This window comes from Crinia signifera, chromosome 6 (genome assembly GCF_055691185.1).
Source record: "Crinia signifera chromosome 6, ASM5569118v1, whole genome shotgun sequence".
Classification (NCBI taxonomy): domain Eukaryota; kingdom Metazoa; phylum Chordata; class Amphibia; order Anura; family Myobatrachidae; genus Crinia; species Crinia signifera.
The window spans coordinates 10984954-11008190 of NC_139222.1; the positions used below are offsets into that span (position 1 = coordinate 10984954).

The following is a 23237-nucleotide window of genomic DNA, read 5'->3' on the forward strand; positions in this document are numbered from 1 at the left end:
AAGGAAACTGGACAATGAGGCAGCAACAGGACAGAGGAGTAGGGTACAGAAGGAGATCACACAGAATGGGGACATCAGGACTGAGCTGGAGAATGGGGCAGGACAGAGGAGTAGGGTACAGAAGGAGATCACACAGAATGGGGACATCAGGACTGAGCTGGACGATGGGGCAGGACAGAGGAGTAGGGTACAGAAGGAGATCACACAGAATGGGGGCATCAGGACTGAGCTGGAGAATGGGGCAGGACAGAGGAGTAGGGTACAGAAGGAGATCACACAGAATGGGGACATCAGGACTGAGCTGGAGAATGGGGCAGTGGCAGGACAGAGGAGTAAGGTACAGAAGGAGATCACACAGAATGGGGACATCAGGACTGAGCTGGAGAATGGGGCAGGACAGAGGAGTAGGGTACAGAAGGAGATCACACAGAATGGGGACATCAGGACTGAGCTGGAGAATGGGGCAGCGGCAGGACAGAGGAGTAGGGTACAGAAGGAGATCACACAGAATGGGGGCATCAGGACTGAGCTGGAGAATGGGGCAGGACAGGGAGTAGGGTACAGAAGGAGATCACACAGAATGGGACATCAGGACTGAGCTGGAGAATGGGGCAGCGGCAGGACAGAGGAGTAGGGTACAGATGGAGATCACACAGAATGGGGGCATCAGGAGTGAGCTGGAGAATGGGGCAGGACAGAGGAGTGGGGTACAGAAGGAGATCACACAGAATGGGGACATCAGGACTGAGCTGGAGAATGGGGCAGCGGCAGGACAGAGGAGTAGGGTACAGAAGGAGATCACACAGAATGGGGCATCAGGACTGAGCTGGAGAATGGGGCAGGGCAGAGGAGTAGGGTACAGAAGGAGTTTACACAGAATGGGGACATCAGGACTGAGCTGGAGAATGGGGCAGCGGCAGGACAGAGGAGTAGGGTACAGAAGGAGATCACACAGAATGGAGACATCAGGACTGAGCTGGAGAATGGGGCAGGACAGAGGAGTAGGGTACAGAAGGAGATCATACAGAATGGGGACATCAGGACTGAGCTGGAGAATGGGGCAGGACAGAGGAGTAAGGTACAGAAGGAGATCATACAGAATAGGGACATCAGGACTGAGCTGGAGAATGGGGCAGGACAGAGGAGTAGGGTACAGAAGGAGATCACACAGAATGGGGACATCAGGACTGAGCTGGAGAATGGGGCAGGACAGAGGAGTAGGGTACAGAAGGAGATCACACAGAATGCTGCTTGGACAATTGGTGAGCATACTCTTCAGTGAGGATTACCTGTGCTATAGTGAAGATCTGGCATGCGGTTTACTTTTAGTAATCTCTGAGGTGTCTGTTCCATGTAAATATATCTGTATGTGATCTCGAGCTTACACTACTTGGGGCTGAAGTCCTGGTGGCTGCAGAATACCAGTGAATGACTGCAGATCTGGGAAAGTGGCTGTTATAGGCTGAGGTACTTGGTAGGTGGGGACTGTAAGCTCTAGGACATGGAAGACACCATATAGGAGCCCATACACGCTCCGTTGTGGGCGTACGTTTTGTACTTTAATAGTACACATCGCATCGCATGCCTTGTGCATGCAATGCGATGCAATGAAAAGCTAGTACAAAAAGTTTGTGCAGCACATACTTTTTGTACTGTACAATGAGATGCGCAGGAGCGCGCATCTCAAAGTACAAAATGGAGCCGCCGCATTGCAGCGTGTATGGGCTCCTTAACACAGGGAGATAATGGGCACTATGACAGGTGATACTGCACAGGAGGGAAATTAATCTGCCCTGTTGGTAACGCAGGAGCCAATAATCTTCCATCCCCCGAACATCCCCTCTTCTCCCACTATCTCCATCAGCATTGGTGAAACCGAGATCACCTCCACTGACCAAACGCGATGCCTCGGTGTCATCATTGACTCCTCCCTCTCTTTCACCCCCCACATTCGTGCTCTCACAGTCTTGCCGCTTTCACCTCCGCAACATCTCGCGCATCAGACCATTCCTCTCCACTGACGCGACCAAAATTCTCATTCACTATCTTGTCATCTCCCGCCTTGACTACTGCAACATCCTTCTCTTCGGGCTACCTCTCACCCGCCTCGCACCTCTCCAATCCATTGTTAACGCTGCTGCTAGGCTCATCTTCCTCTCCCGCTGCTCTGCCTCCACCTTCCCCCTCTGGCTATCTCTTCACTGGCTCCCCATTCCTTTCCGAGTTCTCTTTAAACTCCTCACCTTCACCTACAAGGCTCTCTCTCCTCCTCAGCTGCTTCTTACCTCTCTTCACTGATCTCTATCCACACTCCCTCCCGTCCTCTTCGCTCCACCACTGACCTCCGACTGACCTCTCACCTAATCACCTCCTCCCACTCCCGTGTCCAAGACTTCTCTCGCGCTGCCCCCCCTGCACTGGAACAACCTCCCGCCACCCATCAGGCTTTCTGATTTCCTTACCCACTTCTTTTGACTAGCCTATCCCTCCTCCTCCGAACCTCTTTTGATCCTCCTATCCTGCCTCCATTCCTACTTATCCTATTGTTTTTCGTTCGTCCACCCACCTCCTTTTAGTCTGTTAACTCTTATGAGTAGGGTCCTCCTTCCTCACGTACTCACCCTACCTCTTTACCTCACCTGTGCTCCTGTCCTGTTCTTCCCTTCCTCTACTTCATCCTCAGTCTCCTCAACAATTTCAAAACCTACTTCTGAACTGATGCTGATTTTAGTCCTATCAGCTATACCCCTATTTATGCTGCATTTTATCAACGCACCCTGTACGTTACCTTGTAAATTGTTTTTATGTTTGCTATGTACGGCGCTGCGGACACTTTGTGGCGCCTTATAAATAAATAAACTACTTCTACTAATGTCACCGGGTCTCCTCCCACTGACTAATGATGGAATCACTGCGGCAATGTGCCTTGTAGGAGCAGCACCAGGCTGCGGGGAGGCTGTGGGAACAGCTGAGAACATTGGTGTAAGAGGAGATGTTGGCTCCAGCGTTACCCACGGGGCAGATACATTTCCCTCATTAGTCTGAGCTGACAGAAGAGGGTATAGAATAAGATAATACTGTAGAGACTGAACAAGGAGAATATGTGAATGTGATTAGTACACAGAAGCCTACGCAGCTGCCATGTCTGAGGTTACAGACCTGGTAACCATCACACGTGAGCAGCTGCCCAGCCAAGATGAGACACGGCCCCCGGAGCCATTGCAAGGTCCTCAGCAACCACCTCACCATACACGGCACCATCACAGAAATGGGGAACATCGGCTCCCTGATTCTATGGTCACGCAGACTGGCCGCTGCAGTACCGATACTGGCCCGTGTTTCTCTACATACATGGTCACAGCTGATGGCAGGAACACGCCCTGATAATGACAATGACACTCCTGCCGCCACTTCCTGTTACCTCCCCCAAGCCGTCCCTTCCTGTCATTCACTCTCCGAGTACTCACTGCGGCAGCATCACAGAGTTACCCTCTGTTCTGTACTTAGTGATTATTACTCACCTGTGCTGATACCTGCAGGGATTTCCTCCTCCTTACACTGCTGGTCACCCATCACATCCATCTCTTCTTCTCCCTCTTTATTTTGTTCTTTAATATCGGTCAGTGTTTCACCCTAATTAAATCACAAAATAAAATACATTAATAATGTCTGAATATTACTGACGGGGGGCTGCTAAGAACATATATTACATGCATCTTCACATCTATGTTTATATGTGCTGGCAGTGTATTTGGGATAGGCAGCAGCACTGTGTATATCTCCTGGCCAGCTTGTCCAGCATCAGGAGCCCTGTACCCAGCAGAGGTGTAAGCCAAGGTTACAGGTGCTGATTACCTGGCTGTTGTTCCCAGCAGGCTGCAAAAGCTGCTTAAAATAGGAAATACAGTCCATTACATTCTGTTATAGGTTATAGCTTTTATGATTTAGTACAATCCATGAATGTATATGTGCTACAGGAGGGGTAGCAACAGGAAATGGGACAGGCTAGAACCAGATAGATGACTGAACTGGAACCGGTTAGGTGTGCTGCTGCTGGTTTGTTATTTAGCTGTTGCTAAGCAACCTGGTCTGATTTTTCTCATTAGCTGATTACCTGTCATTAGGGATTCTGACCAGCTGCTCCCTGCTGGTTATATTTCCTGTTTTGTTCCACAGCAGTGGCTTCTCACTGTGCAGTCTGTTGGTTAGTGTTCCAGCCTGAGTTCCCAGCCGTGGGTCTGCTGTCCAGACTCCACGTGCTGCTGCCTTGCCTTAGTTTGCTGTTGGAATTGCTGTCTGCCGCAAGTCCCTGTTTCTGAGTCCAGTAACAGTCCTGTAGGACACAGGCCCTGCAGAACCTAGGAGGTTGAGATAAGTGCACCCCCTTGCCATCATTGTGCCTTACTAGCATTCTGTGAGAGATTCTGTTTAGAGTTTTTTTGTCTCTCTTCCAGGTCAAGTGGCTTCTAAAACACTGTGCGCCTTTGTACTTGTTAATTATTTTGTGTAACATCTTTATGCATTGTTGCATTTACCAGCATTATACTTGTGAGTTACTTTTGTTTAACATCTTCATGCATAGTAGCATTCATTAACACTGCTCGTGTGTATGTTGTTATTTCCTATACCTCCATGCAGAGTGATTTTCCATATTTTGTACACAGAGCAGAGGGGTCATTACTTCTGTGCTTTTACCTTCTGACTAGGCCTGGGTTGTTAGGTCTACACCAACTAGGTTTGGTCGACAAGCACTGGGTCGACATGGGCAAGGTCAACACTGTTTTTTGACCCGAATGTCAAATCAGTCGACATTGACACAGTTTGAAGTACACTGCATAACCCCGCATTGCTCGCAATGCTTCGGGCACACTATTTTATTCTCCCACCACACCCTAGTGGATGGTAGTGCATGAAATACTGCCTGCCGGCACATGTCGGCTCAAAAAACAGTGAAAAACCCCATGTGGACCTTTTGACTGTCAACCTATTGCTTGTGTCGACCTACTTACCTGTCGACCTAGACCCATGTCAAACCAGTTGGTGTAGACCTAATGACTGTATCCCTTAGGCCTCTAGAGTCCGTTTGGGGGTCATTCCTCAAATTACCCATTGGGAACAATTGTGCCACTTTCTGTTTGCTTGTTTACTGGGTTTTAGTTAGTTTTTCCTCTTGTCCAGTTTAGAGGTATTAGGCACCTTGTTCCCTATAATACCTGGTGGCACCGGGCTGGGGCCGGACACAAACATGGCTATTATAGGTGAAGCCTTAAGGCCCACACACACTAGAAGATTTTCACTTCAAAATACTTTGCCAAAATCTATGATAGATATATCTTTCACCAAAGTAGTGCGTACACACTGAGCTATTTTCCCCAAAGAGCGAGAGCTTTTCAGGAGGCGAAAGACTTTGCTGAAAATCTTTCATAGAAAAGGTGATTTACATAATGGGCGGGGTTTATATATATTACTGTATTGCCAGTAATGTATACATTATTGCTGACACTGTCCACCTGCGCCAGATTTTTTATATTATATATATATATATATTGACAATATAATTGATTGTGTACCCCCGAACTCCAGAGGAGGTGACAGAGGCCGCCAGCTCCTTCAACTTGAAGCGAGGTGGATCTATAAACTACAAACAGTACAACCCCTCGGTTTAGATGAACAACTGTCCTACACATGCTTTTTGTAAAACAGTTGACACAATGTCGACCATGTAGCCTGCTGACCACACATCATGCACACAACCTGTGTAATTAGCACAGTCCTTACAATTACCCTAACTTGTCCATTCTGCTTCTTACTCTGAGTGCCAGGCTTGATTGGCACCCCACAGGACATTCAGTTTACCCCACTGCCTTGTTCCTAATTAATTGATGAGCGCTCTTCTGCGACATCATGCTCGTAATATGCGTCACTCTATATCGCTTGCCTACTTACATACTTTGTGATTAATGTAGGATTCCTTGCGTGAAATATGTATGCCCAGTGCCCACCATTGTTTATATATGTGTATGCCCACTGACCACCAATGTTTATGTGTATGCCCATTGCCACTAATGTTTGTATATACAGGGTATTCCGCAGAGACATAACAGAACCATATTGATTACTGGGCTGGAACTGGATAGTAATTAAATAGGAACCAGATTGATGACGGAAACAGAAGGGGGATCGGTGACAAGACTGGAACCGGATGTTTGCTGCTGCTAGGAACAAGTCCCTGAGTATCTACATTGGAACTGAAAGCTGGAGCAGAGCACAGATGTGAAGTAACCAGACTGGAACTGGATTGGACGGACTGGAACCGTGCGGATAGAAAGTACCAGGGAGCTCAGCACCGAGATGTTACTTCTGCAGAAGCGACATTGTACTGGCAAATTTGGTTGGTCAGGAAGTTCCCTTTATAGTACTGTGTGTTCACCCATTGGAAGATGCTAACAGCTGATATGGGTGCAGGGCCCTGAATGGCTGAGGAAAGTCAGGTGACCGATTTCAACATGGCTGCACCCATAATGGTGTTTAGGAGGGAACTCTAGCATTCAATATATTCAGTATTACAAGATCACCAAATGTATTATGTTTTACAGTTGGACAAGTATAAAATGTTTAGTATATATCTGCTTATTTCATCTTTTTTTGCGCCTGATAAGTGTTCCTTAACTCTGGGTACTGACAGCGCTGTGCAGGTACAGCATGAACAAACTTCGCTGCCAGCTGGGAGTGTGACATCACCAGCTCCGTCTTTTTTATTTTTTACTTCAATAACTTATGCAAAATGGGTTCCACTAAGTACAGATGAAAAGAAACCTCCCCCGTCAGGTCCCTGTGTCAGTAATAGATATAAGAGTGATGTCACTGTGACGCTCCCAGACCCCCTCACCTCCCCGGTCAGGTCCCTGTGTCAGTGATAGAGATAAGAGTGATGTCACCGTGACGCTCCCAGACCCCCTCCCCGGTCAGGTCCCTGTGTCAGTGATAGAGATAAGAGTGATGTCACTGTGACGCTAACAGACCCCTTCCCCTCCCCGGTCAGGTCCCTGTGTCAGTAATAGAGATAAGAGTGATGTCACTGTGACGCTCCCAGACCCCCTCACCTCCCCAGTCAGGTCCCCGTGTCAGTAATAGAGATAAGAGTGATGTCACTGTGACGCTCCCAGACCCCCTCACCTCCCCAGTCAGGTCCCCGTGTCAGTAATAGAGATAAGAGTGATGTCACTGTGACGCTCCCAGACCCCTTCACCTCCCCGGTCAGGTCCCTGTGTCAGTAATAGAGATAAGAGTGATGTCACTGTGACGCTCCCAGACCCCCTCACCTCCCCAGTCAGGTCCCTGTGTCAGTGATAGAGATAAGTGATGTCACTGTGACGCTCCCACAGCCCCTCACTTCCCCAGTCACATGGCGGTCCATAGGGGCGCAGTCACACACACAGGCCCATAGGGGCGCAGTCACACACACAGGCCCATAGGGGCGCAGTCACACACAGAGGCCCATAGGGGCGCAGTCACACACAGAGGTCCATAGGGGCGCAGTCACACACAGAGGTCCATAGGGGCGCAGTCACACACAGAGGTCCATAGGGGCGCAGTCACACACAGAGGTCCATAGGGGCGCAGTCACATGGCGGTCCATAGGGGCGCAGTCACACACACACAGGTCCATAGGGGCGCAGTCACACACAGAGGTCCATAGGGGCGCAGTCACACACACACAGGTCTATAGGGGCACAGCCACACGCAGGTCCATAGGGGCACAGCCACACGCAGGTCCAAAGGGGTGCAGTCACACGCAGGTCCAAAGGGGTGCAGTCACACGCAGGTCCATGGGGGCGCAGTCACACGCAGGTCCATGGGGGCACAGTCACACGCAGGTCTATGGGGGCACAGTTACACGCACACGCAGGTCTACAGGGGGCACAGCCACACACAGGTCTACAGGGGGCACAGCCACACGCAGGTCTACAGGGGGCACAGCCACACACAGGTCTACAGGGGGCACAGCCACACGCAGGTCTACAGGGGGCACAGCCACACACAGGTCTACAGGGGCACAGTCACACGCAGGTCCATAGGGGGCACAGCCACACGCAGGTCCATAGGGGGCACAGCCACACGCAGGTCCATAGGGGCACAGCCACACGCAGGTCCACAGGGGCACAGTCACACGCAGGTCTACAGGGGCACAGTCACACGCAGGTCTACAGGGGGCACAGCCACACGCAGGTCTACAGGGGGCACAGCCACACACAGGTCCATAGGGGCACAGCCACACGCAGGTCCATAGGGGCACAGTCACACGCAGGTCCATAGGGGCACAGTCAAACACATGTATATAGGGGCACAGTCACACGCACTCGCAGGTCTATAGGGGGCACAGTCACACGCAGGTCTACAGGGGCACAGTCACACGCAGGTCTATAGGGGGCACAGCCACACGCAGGTCCATAGGGGCACAGCCACACGCAGGTCCATAGGGGCACAGTCACACGCAGGTCCATAGGGGCACAGTCACACGCAGGTCCATAGGGGCACAGTCACACGCAGGTCCATAGGGGCACAGTCAAACACATGTATATAGGGGCACAGTCACACGCACTCGCAGGTCTATAGGGGGCACAGTCACACGCAGGTCTATAGGGGGCACAGCCACACGCAGGTCCATAGGGGGCACAGCCACACGCAGGTCCATAGGGGGCACAGCCACACGCAGGTCCATAGGGGCACAGTCAAACACATGTATATAGGGGCACAGTCACACGCACTCGCAGGTCTATAGGGGGCACAGTCACACGCAGGTCTATAGGGGGCACAGCCACACGCAGGTCCATAGGGGCACAGCCACACGCAGGTCCATAGGGGCACAGTCACACGCAGGTCCATAGGGGCACAGTCACACGCAGGTCCATAGGGGCACAGTCAAACACATGTATATAGGGGCACAGTCACACGCACTCGCAGGTCTATAGGGGGCACAGTCACACGCAGGTCTATAGGGGGCACAGCCACACGCAGGTCCATAGGGGGCACAGCCACACGCAGGTCCATAGGGGGCACAGCCACACGCAGGTCCATAGGGGCACAGTCAAACACATGTATATAGGGGCACAGTCACACGCACTCGCAGGTCTATAGGGGGCACAGTCACACGCAGGTCTATAGGGGGCACAGTCACACGCAGGTCTATAGGGGGCACAGCCACACGCAGGTCCATAGGGGCACAGCCACACGCAGGTCCATAGGGGCACAGCCACACGCAGGTCCATAGGGGCACAGTCAAACACGTATATAGGGGCACAGTCACACGCACTCGCAGGTCCATAGGGGCACAGTCACACGCAGGTCTACAGGGGCACAGTCACACGCAGGTCTATAGGGGGCACAGCCACACGCAGGTCCATAGGGGCACAGTCACACGCAGGTCCATAGGGGCACAGTCAAACACATGTATATAGGGGCACAGTCACACGCACTCGCAGGTCTATAGGGGGCACAGTCACACGCAGGTCTATAGGGGGCACAGCCACACGCAGGTCCATAGGGGCACAGCCACGCGCAGGTCCATAGGGGCACAGTCAAACACATGTATATAGGGGCACAGTCACACGCACTCGCAGGTCTATAGGGGGCGCAGTCACACGCAGGTCTATAGGGGGCGCAGTCACACGCAGGTCTACAGGGGGCACAGCCACACGCAGGTCCATAGGGGCACAGTCACACACAGGTCCATAGGGGCACAGCCACACCCAGGTCCATAGGGGCACAGCCACACCCAGGTCCATAGGGGCACAGCCACACACAGGTATATAGGGGCACAGTCACACACAGGTCCATAGGGGCTCAGCCACACACAGGTATATAGGGGTGCAGGGAGTCAGGTGTAACCCTTTCCCCAGCACCGCTCACACCGACACTGCAGCACTTACTTACACCCCGCTGGCCGCCTCTCCCGGAGCTCCGAGTCCGGACACTTCTCTGCGGCGGTGGCGCCGCCCGCTACTTCCCTCTTCCGGAGACTGCGAGAAAATGGCCGCAGCGCGGCAGCGAATACACCGAAAGTGATCATGTTCCACTAGTGACTGTGACGCGTCCAATGGAACCGCCGCCTGCAGCGCCCTCTGCCGCTGGGGAGCTCTCTGTGCCGTTGCCGGGCAGCAGCCGGGGAGGTGACAGTGCTCAGCCGTGCACGGAGCCGCTGTCACTGGGGAGACCCCGAACCCGCTGCTGCCGCCCCCGGACACACTGGCTGCTGCTGCCTGTATATAGCCCGGATTAGGGGGCAGATATTACGCCCGCTGGCTCCCTGGTAGTGTCGGGAGGTCAGGGGGGCGGAACGCTGGGAATATCAGTGACAATCAGTTTATTGATTAATTAGAAAAAACATCACCTCCATCATTTCCTGAGCAGGATGATCAGTTCTGTAACAGGGCGCAGATGGCCTTAGTTACCGGATCTGGAGCAGACAAACTCAGCCAGATGTCTCAGGGTACAAAGCACCTTAGATACCCATTGTGGGTGCCGGGGCAGGGTACAGACCACCATATAAGACTGTTCTGGATGTGTGAATGGGGCGTAGACCACCTTAGCCATTTCTAGTGGCAGACACCACCATAGACAGATGTGCCGAATGTTGACCACCTTAGATAGCCATTCTAGGTGTAGACCACCTGAGCAAGACCTCCTTATTTATTTAAATGCCACATGGTGTGAAGACTACCCTAGTTAGCTGTTCTGTGTGTTGGAACAGGATGCAGACCGCCATAGCTGTTTCAGATGCTAGAATGATGAGCAAACCACCTTCACCAGGTGTTCCGGATACCAGAATAGGGAGTAGACCACCTTAGCCAACCATTCAAGGTACCAGAGTAGGGCGCAGACCACCTAAGCCAACCATTCACGGTACCAGAGTAGGGCGCAGACCACCTTAGCCAACCATTCAAGGTACCAGAGTAGGGCGCAGACCACCTTAGCCAACCATTCACGGTACCAGAGTAGGGAGCAGACCACCTTAGCCAACCATTCAAGGTACCAGAGTAGGGCACAGACCACCTTAGCCAATGTCACACCGGATGGTTGTTGTGGATCAGTGACAGGCTGCGGTCCCTGGACGGCCTGCACTTATGGTGCTGGAAGCTTGGCGGGTAGGATGTAGGACCTATGCATAAACTCTCTGGCCGTGAGACTTGGCTAATCTCCTTGGTGAGGGCACAGAGTCTAACTGCCCAGCTTTGCAGATCACCTTAGCCAACCATTCAAGGCACCAGAATAGGGAGCAGACCACCTTAGCCAGCCACTTAAGGTAGCAGAATAGGGTGCAGACCACCTTAGCCATTGTGGCTGCTGGGCAAAGTGTAGTCTAGTTTCAGCAGCTATTTCTGGTGGCGAGACAGGGTGTAGACCACCTTAGACAGCTGTTCCGGATACCAGAATGGGGTACTGGCTACCTTCGTGTTAGTACTCTGGGGAGTACCCGTGTACAAATACAGAAGGAGACTGACCACAGCACCACACCGGGCCACAGCACCACACCTGAATCCAGATGTTATAGGCACCTGCAGAGCTAAGACTTCACCTATAGTAGCCACATTCGAAGGGGTAAATTAGGTTCACCCCAACCCCGGTGCCACCAGGAATTTGCAAGGAAACAAAGTGCCTACCACCTCCAGAGCAGACAAGGAGTAAAGCTAACTAAAACCCGTACAATGGGAAACCAAACAAAATGTGGAACAACTGTCCTCCACGGGAAGGGATCCTCCAGCTGAACAACGTAGAGTTTTATAAATAAGTAACCCCTACATAGGTCAGAGACACCATAAAGGGATTTTTGTAAGAACTTACCATTCAAATCCCTTTCTCTGATATGGTCCTGGTGACACAGCTTCGCAATGGGATGTAGGAGGGTCCACAAGAGCTAGGCACCTATACCAAAGCTTTAGAGAGGTAGGCTTCTCCCACTGCATCCCAGAATCCTCAGTTCAACTTCCAAAGCCACTGGAATACATCAACTCAGTACAAACGCCTGAACATATTATATGCAGAAACTTCAATTTTACCATCATAACATGATACATCATGAAAACGGCAATACTTACTGAGCGTAAGGGAGGGATCGCTGTGTCACCAGGACCATATCAGAGAAAGGGATTCGAACGGTAAGTTCTTACAAAAATCCCTTTTTCTCTTTCAATGGTCCTAGTGACACAGCTTCACATTGGGACGTTCAAGAGCCGGTCCTTTGGGTGGGTACGCTCAGGTCTGCAGCTCTCATCACTGCTCGCCCGAATGATGCGTCCTCCGACGCGAACTCGTGGAACCTGTAGAATTTGGCAAAAGTGTGAACAGATGACCAAGTGGCAGCCCTGCATACGTGCTAAGCCGTAGCCCCATGGCGAACCGCCCAAGAGGTGGCAACAGACCTGGTGACATGTGTGTTTATCCTGGCCGGTACAGGCATACCAACCTTAGTAAAAGGAAAGAGTGGTGTACAGCGCTAGGTTTTACTGAAAGAAATGTACACTACCACATGTACATAATAATACCATTTATTATACAAAAAAACTATTAATGAAATGAGAGCTCTCATAAAAACATATATAATATATAATAAAATTATATAATAAAAACAGTGATAAGACAGAGGCTCTCTGATGAGTATAAAACTCCACAGTGTATGCACCAGCACATTAATAGTTACCAGGGGGAGACAAGAAGATGTAAACGGTCTCCTGGGTGAGGTTACTGCATGAAATATGTCCCAATCCGGATAATTTGCCCAGTGGAGTCCAGGTGTCAGATGAGGTAGATTAGGCAGTCCTTATGGTATGGGTGTACCAAGCATGATGTTGCAAATGGCTGCTGGAAGATGGACGTCCTGGAGTGAAAAAACTGGTCCGGAAATAAAGTGCAGGGTTTTAGTGCAGTCCTGGTCTGGTGCAAAAAGAGCAATAAGGTGCAGTGGAGTAGTGCTGGAAGCTGCTCAACGCGTTTCGACGCTGTCTCACGTCTTCATCAGGAGCTCCTGATGAAGACGTGAGACAGCGTCGAAACGCGTTGAGCAGCTTCCAGCACTACTCCACTGCACCTTATTGCTCTTTTTGCACCAGACCAGGACTGCACTAAAACCCTGCACTTTATTTCCGGACCAGTTTTTTCACTCCAGGACGTCCATCTTCCAGCAGCCATTTGCAACATCATGCTTGGTACACCCATACCATAAGGACTGCCTAATCTACCTCATCTGACACCTGGACTCCACTGGGCAAATTATCCGGATTGGGACATATTTCATGCAGTAACCTCACCCAGGAGACCGTTTACATCTTCTTGTCTCCCCCTGGTAACTATTAATGTGCTGGTGCATACACTGTGGAGTTTTATACTCATCAGAGAGCCTCTGTCTTATCACTGTTTTTATTATATAATTTTATTATATATTATATATGTTTTTATGAGAGCTCTCATTTCATTAATAGTTTTTTTGTATAATAAATGGTATTATTATGTACATGTGGTAGTGTACATTTCTTTCAGTAAAACCTAGCGCTGTACACCACTCTTTCCTTTTGCATATATATATTGGGAGACTTACACACTCCCTGTACAGCAGCTTTGGCTGTGTCTGTGGTTCCCTCCCCCCCTTTTTTTATACCAACCTTAGTATATGCAAACGCAATAACTGATCTCAACCACCTGGCAATGGTCTGTTTAGAAGCGGGCCAGCCTATCTTGTGTACATCATACAAAACCAGTAAAGTATCCGTCTTCCAAAAAACTTTAACTCTGTCCACATAAATGCGCAAGGCGCGCACCACATCCAAATTCCTCAATTTGTCCCTTTTCCTAGAACCCTCTGGGGGTTGAAACACAGGAAGAACAATATCCTGATTTAAATTGAAGGCCGAAACCACTTTCGGCAAAAACTGGGGTACTGTTCTCAGAACAGCCCTATCGTTAAGAAGGGAGGCTTACAAGACAATGCTCCCAACTCCGAAACCCCCTTTGCAAAGGAAACAGCCAACAAAAACACTAACTTATAAATGAGAAACTTGAGGTCAGCCGACCTTAATGGTTCAAAAGGAGGCTTTTGAAGTATCTCCAACACCAGAGACAAATCCCAGGGTGCCACCGGTTGTTTGTATGGTGGTTTTAATCTAGTAACTCCCTGAAGGAAGGTTTGCACCTCCAGAAGCACAGCCACCCTTTTCTGAAAGAAAATCGACAGAGCTAATATCTGGACTTTAAGAGACTGGAGACTCAGCCCTGAAGAAAATCCTCCTGAAGGAATTCAAGCAACTTAGCCGAAATCTGGACGTATGAGACTTCTGGCGCTCACACCATCGAATATATGTCTCCCAGACCCTATAGTAGTTAGCCGAAGACATCAACTTTCTAGCCTTGATCATAGTATTCACAACCGCTTCAGAAAATCCTTTGTTCTTTAAAATGGCAGTTTCAATAGCCAAGCCGTCAAAGTTAGCCGAGCTAAATCCTGATGAAAAAACGGCCCTTGACTTAGTAGGTCTGGCCTTAGAGGTAGACGCCACGACTCTACTGATAGTCTCCAATCACTCGAGTACCAAGACATCCTTGACCAATCTGGAGCTATCAGTATTACTGAAATCTCTTGGTATCTGATCCTCTTCAGAACCCTAGCAATCATCGGGAACAGTGGAAAAATGTATGCCAGATTCCCTGTCCAGGGTACGGTCATTGCATCCACAGCTGACGCCAGAGGATCCCTAGTCCTGGAAAAGAATTTGGTTGATGGTTGAACCTGGACGCCATTAAATCCACCTCCGGGAGCCCCCACCGAGATGCAATCTGCTGGAAGATCTGTGAATTCAACGTCCATTTCCCTTCTAGCAGCTCTTCCCTGCTCAAGAAATCGGCCTCCACATTCCTCACACCTGGTATGAATATTGCCGATAAGGCTGGAACATTCTGCTCCGCCCACAATAGAATCCGCGACACCTCCCTCATAGCCAGCATGCTGCGTGTGCCGCCCTGATGATTCAGATATGCCACAGCTGTGGCGTTGTTCGACTGAATCCTTATGGGGAGGCCTCTCAGTCTGTCTTCCGCCAGGGATAAGGCCTTCCAAACAGCCCGAAGCTCCAGGATGTTTATCGGGACAGCTGACTCCACTGCAGTCCACAGGCCCTGAAGCCTCAGGTCCAGGACTACTGCCCCCCAGCCCCTGAGACTGGTGTTGGTAGTGGAGCCTTAGCCAGTCCAAAGGGCAGCGCCTGGAATTGAAAATGTCGGTCCCCAATTGCAAACCTCAAAAGAGCCTGATGCTTCAGGTGAATTGGGACATGTAAATATGCGTCCTGGATGTCCATGGACGCCCTGGTCTAGGCTGAGAAGCACAGACCGCAGAGACTCCATCTTGAAGTGATCCCCCCACAGGTGAAGATTTAATGACTTCAGATTCAGGATGGGTCTGAAGGTTCCATCTGGTTTGGGCACTAAAAACAGAATGGAATAAAAGCCTTTTTTTCCATTCCTCCCGTGGTACCGGGATCACCACTCCTTTTTCTAGAAGCGACTGAGCCCCCCCCCAAAAGAGCAGTTCGGAGACGTGACTCCTTTGGGAGTGGTGTGGGTAAGAATCTTCTTGGAGGAAGACCCCTGAAAGGGATCTCGTATCCCTTAGAGACAATGTCTAACATCCAAGGATCCTGATCCAACAAGGCCCAAACTTCCCGAAACCTTAAAAGACGACCCCCTACTCTGAAGACAGATGGGGATTCCCCAGGCAGTCATGCCGAGGGCTTTTCATCACCTTTGGTGCTCAGTTTCTTATGGAAAGAGCCGAAGCGAGATTTTGGGGCTTTTCCTTTACTGGACTGGAATTTACCCCTAAAAGACTGGCCTCAAAAGGACGCACCTCCTCTAGAGGAGGGCCGAAAGGACGGACGAAAGGCCAAAAATTTTGGAGCCTCTTATCAGGCGTTTTCCAAGCCCCTTCTAAAAGATCCTGTAAACCTTCATCTGCCGGGAAGGTAACAGCCTCTCTACGTTGCCTCTTAAACACCCCTTTAAATGGAGTCTTGTCTTCTTCAGACAAATTCAAGGCCCGCTTAACAGCAGCAATTAAATCCTCCACCACAGGGGTTGAGGTATCCTCAATATCATCACCCTGCTCCCAGTGAATATCTGAGGTGCACTCTCCTTCCTCCCCTGAATCAACAGGCAGCAAAGGGACCGAATAAGACGGTCTAGGAGTCCCCTCGAAATCATTGTCAAATCTATCCAGCAGAGCATTTCACCTGCTGATACCCTTAGCAGTGTCCTGCATCACCTGCAACAAACCAGGATCTGCTTGAGTCAGAGGCAAGGAGCCCGAGGACTGTTGAGAAGATGACATAGGTTTAGGGGAAGATACCCCAACATCTCTGTTTGTCAAACAACTGCACTAAGGCATTCACTGACCTGCCCAGGGCACTAGCCCACGCAGGCTCTGTCTGCTCTACCCTCTGGGGTTCACTGCCCATCGGTCTCACAGCTACGCAAGCAAGGCACAATCCCCCCTTGGCCATCTGTTCAGGGGATATTTGAAGTGCACAAACACTGCACGTGCACAATGTAAATAGGGCTCCCTCCCCCAAAGCTACAGACTTTTGCTCTGACATGATTAAGTATTTTCACACAGTGCAAACTGACAGGCGTTATATACAGAGTACAACAAGACAAAGTGAATCGGCGCTCAAAAAATTGCAATTTCAAGTGCTTGCATCAATTTTAAAATATTTAATGAACAATATACATAATTACTTTCTCATAAAATAAACAGAAAAAAAACACATTGGCAATCAATTAGTAGCAATGGACCTATTATGGAGAGTTTTGGTATAGTCACCAATATTAGTTGATATGACCTGCACTGATCCAGGGGCTTGTGAACATGTGATGTTATGGGAACGTCCGTGTAGATGTGGCCCTTTGCAAAATTGATGCGTCCTGTATGTTGCCTTGGAAGTCCACCCGTTGGCAATAGATGGTATAATAGCCAGCCCGGGGTATCCTTAGATTGAAATGGCGTTCAGGATAGGTAGGCCTCTCACGGTTCCAATATAGCTAATGTTTAGGACAGGATCAGATGAAATAGTACAGCAGGTAGTCAACCAATCTTCAGGGTGAATCCCTCTCTCCAAGTGTGGTCCAATAAACACCAACGCGTTTCGCTGTGTTGGCCCACAGCTTTATCAAGGTGTATTGTATCCAGCAGGAACCCTACTTTTATACCCTACTTCCTGTGTAGGTAATTTGCATAAATTATTGATGCATGCACTTTGTATATATTAAAAACATATTTCTCATGGCTCGGAGACTTTATTACTTTGTAACATTAAACATAAAAACAATAGAAACAAATAAAAATACTGAAAAACATAAATAATAATACCGAATGTATAGGGTCTGACCTCTTTGGGCTAGAACACTTCCGGGTCGTTGCTGTCATTTTTTAAAAAATAGTAAGCCTAAGTGTTCTTTTTAATACCTTTAGGACTAGATGTTTTATACCTTAGTTTGGGTCACTTTATAATCAGACCAGACAATAAAAGAAACTCAGTTTATATCTTCTTGATCTTCCAAAATAACCAGAAGATCCTGCGTTACGAGACCGGAAGTGACGTTACGGACTCCATTTCCCATCATTCTTGTTTTGTTGTCATAGTAACGCGTCATTCAGACGTGTATTTTTTGCAGGAGATTAGTTACGGCTAGGTTTAAATGGACTCCAGACTTAATATACTCGATTGTGGTATAATCTTAATGTTATAATCTCTCCAAAGAGAGTGAGAAGGTATTTACACAACCGGAGGTGACGTATCGTCATCTCTCCGGTATTAACAGGCCGGAAGTGACGTCTCGTCTCCATTCCTGTAGTTTCTACCTCACAAAGGTATCGTCACGTCATTTCCGTTCTTTGAAACGCAGGGTGACTATTTCCTGCTTCTGTGAGACGCATTTGTATGGAGAAATACATAATATCATAAGCGAAATGTAATCGGATAATTTGTTTCAAAGGACATCATTAACCTAACATATCAGAAATACGGAACTTAGTACTTATTAGAGTATACATAAGGATCAATTTCACTTGAGAATCAGGACTATAAGAAACATTTTTCTTCTTATTCAGTTACATAGGATACATCTAAGTATATCAAAAGAATCAAATTTGTGGCTAAATCGGATACATAAAACAACATCAATTTCCCAAATAAGCATTATTCTATCCATTTTAAATCTAATCAAGTCCGATGTTCATCTGGATATATAGCGGGGAGCTCGGGTTCTTCCACTATAGGGTATTTTCAGACATATATACTGTAGGTAATCTTCATGATATTCTGACTAAACAGGATTTTGATTATTATATCATACGCATACATAAAACTTTATTACAAGGTTATGGAAAACAGGGTCAAACCATGGTTCTCGATGGGTTCCCTGTAACAGACAGTAATATTCAGAACAGATGGAATTGAGCCTTAGGTCCAATGTCTATATACAATAAATTTATTTATTTTATCATTAGTACTAGTATTTTGTATCTATAATACCAGTGATTTATAGTGTAATGAATATATAGTTTTTATTGTTAATTAAATATTTTAAAGGACCACGTTCAACTCCATCTGTTCGTTAAGACCATTCGGATATAATGAATTGTGTTTAAAAATCCAAAATATTTCTTGGCTGCACAAGGTCTTGAACCTATTGCCCCCTCGTCTTGTAATTTTAATATGCTCCAGTTCCAATAGGGTTAGATGTTTGGGGTCACCATTATGATGTTCCGCAAAGTGTCGAGAAACACTGTGGAGTAGGTTCTTATTCAAAATGTTCCTCCAATGTTCTAGGAACCTCACACGTAGGGGTCTTGTGGTTCTACCCACGTATTTAAACCCACAATTACAGGTCAATAGATAAATCACATATTCTGTATTGCAATTTATGAAACCTCTGATCTCTATAGGTTTACTATCTCCTTCAACCGAAATTGTCTTAGTTTTATTCAAAATGAAGTTGCAGGTTATACATGAGTTTCTCCCACATCTGAAGCATCCGATGGGTTTTGATTTTAACCAGTTACTCGCATCTACCTCAGTTGAATTTATCTCAGTGATTTCTTTTAGTTCACTGGGGGCTAGTAAAGTCTTCAAAGATTTGTTTTTTTTTAAGATAAATGTTGGTTTATTGGGCAATATATTCACAAGTGTATTATCCTGTTTAAGAATGTTGTAATTTTTGTTAATTATATTTATGACCTCTTTGTACTGTTAATTAAATGTAGAGATAAATGGTAGTTTCTTGTTATCTTGTTCATCATAATTTTCCTTGATTCTCTTTTTATTTTTATTGTTTTTATTTCCATTTGCATCACTACCAGCATTCTCATCCATCCTCAGTAGTGAGGCCCGATCATATTTCTTGACCTCTTCTACTGCTCCCTTCACTAATTGTTCGGGGTACCCTCTTTGTAAAAAGGCTTTGCCCAAATCATGGGCTTGATTCTCAAAGGAATCCAAGTCTGAACAATTTCGTCTTAGACGAAGCATTTGTCCCTTAGGAATGTTTTTCTTCCAGGATGGATGATGCATACTACTAAAATGCAAATAAGAATTGGTATTAACATCTTTTTTGAAATTGGAAGTCTGTATTTGACCATCTTTAATATTAAGACTAATGTCCAGGAAGTCTATCTTGTACTGGTGAAAGGTGTGAGTGAATTTGAGATTAAAGGAATTTAAAACCCTGTATAAGGCCCAGTCATCCGGAGGTTTGGGACTCCCCAATCTGCGACTGTATTATGTGGCCTCACAACTGGCGCATCTGTCTGAATGGGTGAAGGGAACGGTGGATCCAACAATGGTCATTTTTTTAGCTGAGCAGGTGGACTGTTCCTCTACTTTTTCCTTCTCTCCACTACAATTTTTTACTTTCAGGCGTATCATCGGTTAAACTTTTGCTTCGTCAAGCTTTAACGGTCTGGCAATTTGCTCATACATTTTATGATTGGGCTGATCAAGATGAAAGTACCCCGCTATGGTTTAATAATGCATATCCAGAAATGTTTAAATTATCTGAGGATAATATTTGGATTACTCTGCGAGTACTATCAGTAGGTCAGTGTGAAGACGGGTTCAGGTCCTTTCAACAATTAAAATATATTTTCGGGGTCCCTAATACTGCTCTATATCGATATTTTCAGTTGCGACATGCTGCGACAGCCCAGTTCTCGCAGGGTCCCCCGACAATTTTAGACTCACCAGTTAAAAAAAATGTTACTTAACCTGGGACAGAGGGGAAAGATATCTGCCACATATGTAGTTATTAATGATACATCTATACTGGAGCAAATTGTTAAACTCAGATTGAAATGGGAAATATACTTAGGGTCCCTGTCCAGTGAGCAGTGGAATCAGATCCTGGGATCACCGGAATATACTACCCCATGAATCAGATTTAGACAAATATCCTTCAGTACTTGTGTATTATCAGGGCACCCATTACGTAGTGGTGTATTCAGAATACCAGTACAGCACTATGCTGGCTACGTAAACTACGCAATTGGCTCTGGAGCCCTAAAAACACACTGCTTAATATCCCCACTGGCTGGTCTACACTTACCCTCCTCCGGCCCGGGCACCGCGTCGATCCCCGCTGACTTACGCTGGGATCCACGGCGACTCCTCAGCAGTCACATTCAGTCCCCTTGCTCTGGCACTCACCACGGACGCTGTATGCAATTAGCGTAGTGCCGCTGGGGGAGCAGGAAAACCACGCTCCCCCAGTACAACACAATACTTTGAATTGTTTGATGGTACATTGCTGGTTTGGGTTATAAAATGATACATATATCTATTATTTTGGTACTTGTTTCCTAGCACGGCGCCACCGATTAACATTGTATGGCATCGGGTCTGTGATTTTTAATTATACAGCCACCCTGATGGCTTATTCCTTTGTTAAATGCCCCCCCAGACCCGATTTTTAATTGTATACCCACCCTGATGGGTAATTACTATGTCAAATGCCCCCCCCCCCATTGCTAACGCTGCGCCACGATAAACGCCAACCCGAAGCATGGCGAGCGCAGTAAGCCCGCGAGGAGCGGTGGTACGTGTCCTCCGACCTTTTCATACCCCCACTATCCAAGTCGGCGTGGAGTTGATTTTATATAATGAGGCGAGCGCAACAAGCCCAAAGCGTGGCGAGCCCGGCGAGGGGACGCACATTACTTTACATGTATTACGCGTCCCCTCGCTGCGCTCGCCCCACTATATACAATCAACTCCAAGCCAACGTGGATAGTTGGGGTATGAAAAGGTCGGAGGATGCGTACCACCGCCCCTCGCGGGCTTGCTGCGCTCGCCACGCTTTGGGTTGGCGTTTATTGTGGCGTGAACAATGGGGGGGCATTTGACATACTAATTAACCATTATGGTGGGTATACAATTACAAATCGGGTCTGGGGGGGGCATTTAACATTGTAATCAGTCATCAGGGTGGCTGTACAATGTGAAATCGGGTATAATCGCGTTGCATCGCATTGCATTATAATGGCATGCGATGCAACGCGATTTTAAAATTGTATGGGAACGTCTTAAAAACCCTAGAATCGGGTCGGTCGGGTCCCATCGCATACCTTAAGTTTTGGTATGCGATGGGACCCGATGGGCGCCGTGCTAGGAAACAAGTACCATTATTTTTTTCTCTTGTATATTTTGGGAATATATTGAGGATATATATAACCCGTGGATGTATATGTAGGAAAGGAATAAATAGATAAGAGATATATTTGCTTAAATATGTATACAGACAGCAGAAAATACAGAATACAATTCATTGGGTTATTTTCATTTATTTATTTGCATTTAATTTTTTTTTTTGTTCTGTTTCTTTCTTGTTTTTTTTGTTCTGTGTAAAAAAGATATAGTATACGGTTGGTTTTGGTTTTATGAAGATCAGCGGAAAGGCGTGTGACTGGGTTGGGGGGGGGGGGGGTGAGGGGAAGGAAAAGAATCTTGTGATACTGTAATAAATTTATAGTAAATATATTTAAATTTAATTTTAAAGTATTTTATATACCATTTTTCACAGAGACTAATATTAATAATATGCTCCCATATTTTTTCTTTTCACACTTGGATAATATACACATTAGTTCACATAATAATTATACATATTGGTTTCGCCAACAGTATAGGATTCGGCACTCCCTTCAATATAAATTTGATGCTGTGGTGCCTTACAAAACCCTTTGCAGGGATAACATACTAGTGAAGAGGGCGGCACTCAATCAGACTTGATTCCAATGTGAATTAAAACAGCCTTTATTTCCTATGGCGTTTCGGGGCAACACACCCCCGTTTTCAAGGACAGACAATTTCAACAATGACATAAAACACATATATATATATATATATATATATATACATAAAAATTCCCGCCACCACTCCCCCAGAACTGGCGTGGACACGCCTCACTCACCTGTCCAGGGAATCACCACTGGCGTCTTGTGATTCTTGCCCTTGTTCTTAGGTTTCTGGTTCTAGTTCTAAACGATATCATGTGCCTATATCTAATTATTAAGATTTATCTGGGACAGAATGATGTTTGCTCATTTTTCACTTTAGCCGCAAATTTTACTCTATATGACAATTATATTGCTTTCAAAAAGTGCCTTAGGAGTAGAGCGGACCATTGCTTAAATATGTACATCTCGATCAATAAGAAAAAGTTCTTGAGTATGTACTTAGATGTATAAACATTGACTGCACACCAGTAGGATATCACTGGTTTTTATTTGTTTTAAAATATTCACAATGTATTGATGTACACGCTTTATTGTTTTGTTTTGTAGATTGCCTGGCAACACAATTCGCTCCATGTACAGGGCTAGCTGTTGGTCGGAGCGCATCACGTGACTGGAACCCCGGAAGTGTGCGCAGGTCTGTGTGGTACCCGGAACCAATGCAATGTTGCTAGGTTCTGTGGGGAAGCATTGCGGCGCAACACCTCTGTAGCGTGGTTGACAACGGTGACGGACGCCGGCGGTGATTCCCTTGACAGGTGAGTGAGGCGTGTCCACGCCAGTTCTGGGGGAGTGGTGGCGGAAATTTTTATGTATATATATGTTTTATGTCATTGTTGAAATTGTCTGTCCTTGAAAACGGGGGTGTGTTGCCCCGAAACGCCGTAGGAAATAAAGGCTGTTTTAA

The 23237-nt window shown here is 47.4% G+C and overlaps 2 protein-coding genes across 2 annotated transcripts in view; one reads left to right on the top strand and one right to left on the bottom strand.

Moving 5' to 3' along the window:
* Positions 1-10100, bottom strand: part of LOC146007434 (uncharacterized) — a 51929-nt gene extending 41829 nt beyond the window's left edge. Inside the window, exons 1-2 of the mRNA XM_083145784.1 lie at positions 9930-10100; positions 3522-3633 (exon numbers count right to left, since the gene is read on the bottom strand). Coding sequence (XP_083001910.1) covers positions 3522-3582 — 61 coding nt within the window. The 5' untranslated portion in view covers positions 3583-3633; positions 9930-10100. The remainder of the gene's footprint in view (positions 1-3521; positions 3634-9929) is intronic.
* LOC146007433 (uncharacterized) overlaps positions 1-23237 on the top strand; it is a 302630-nt gene that overhangs the window by 82130 nt on the left and 197263 nt on the right. The window lies entirely within an intron of this gene.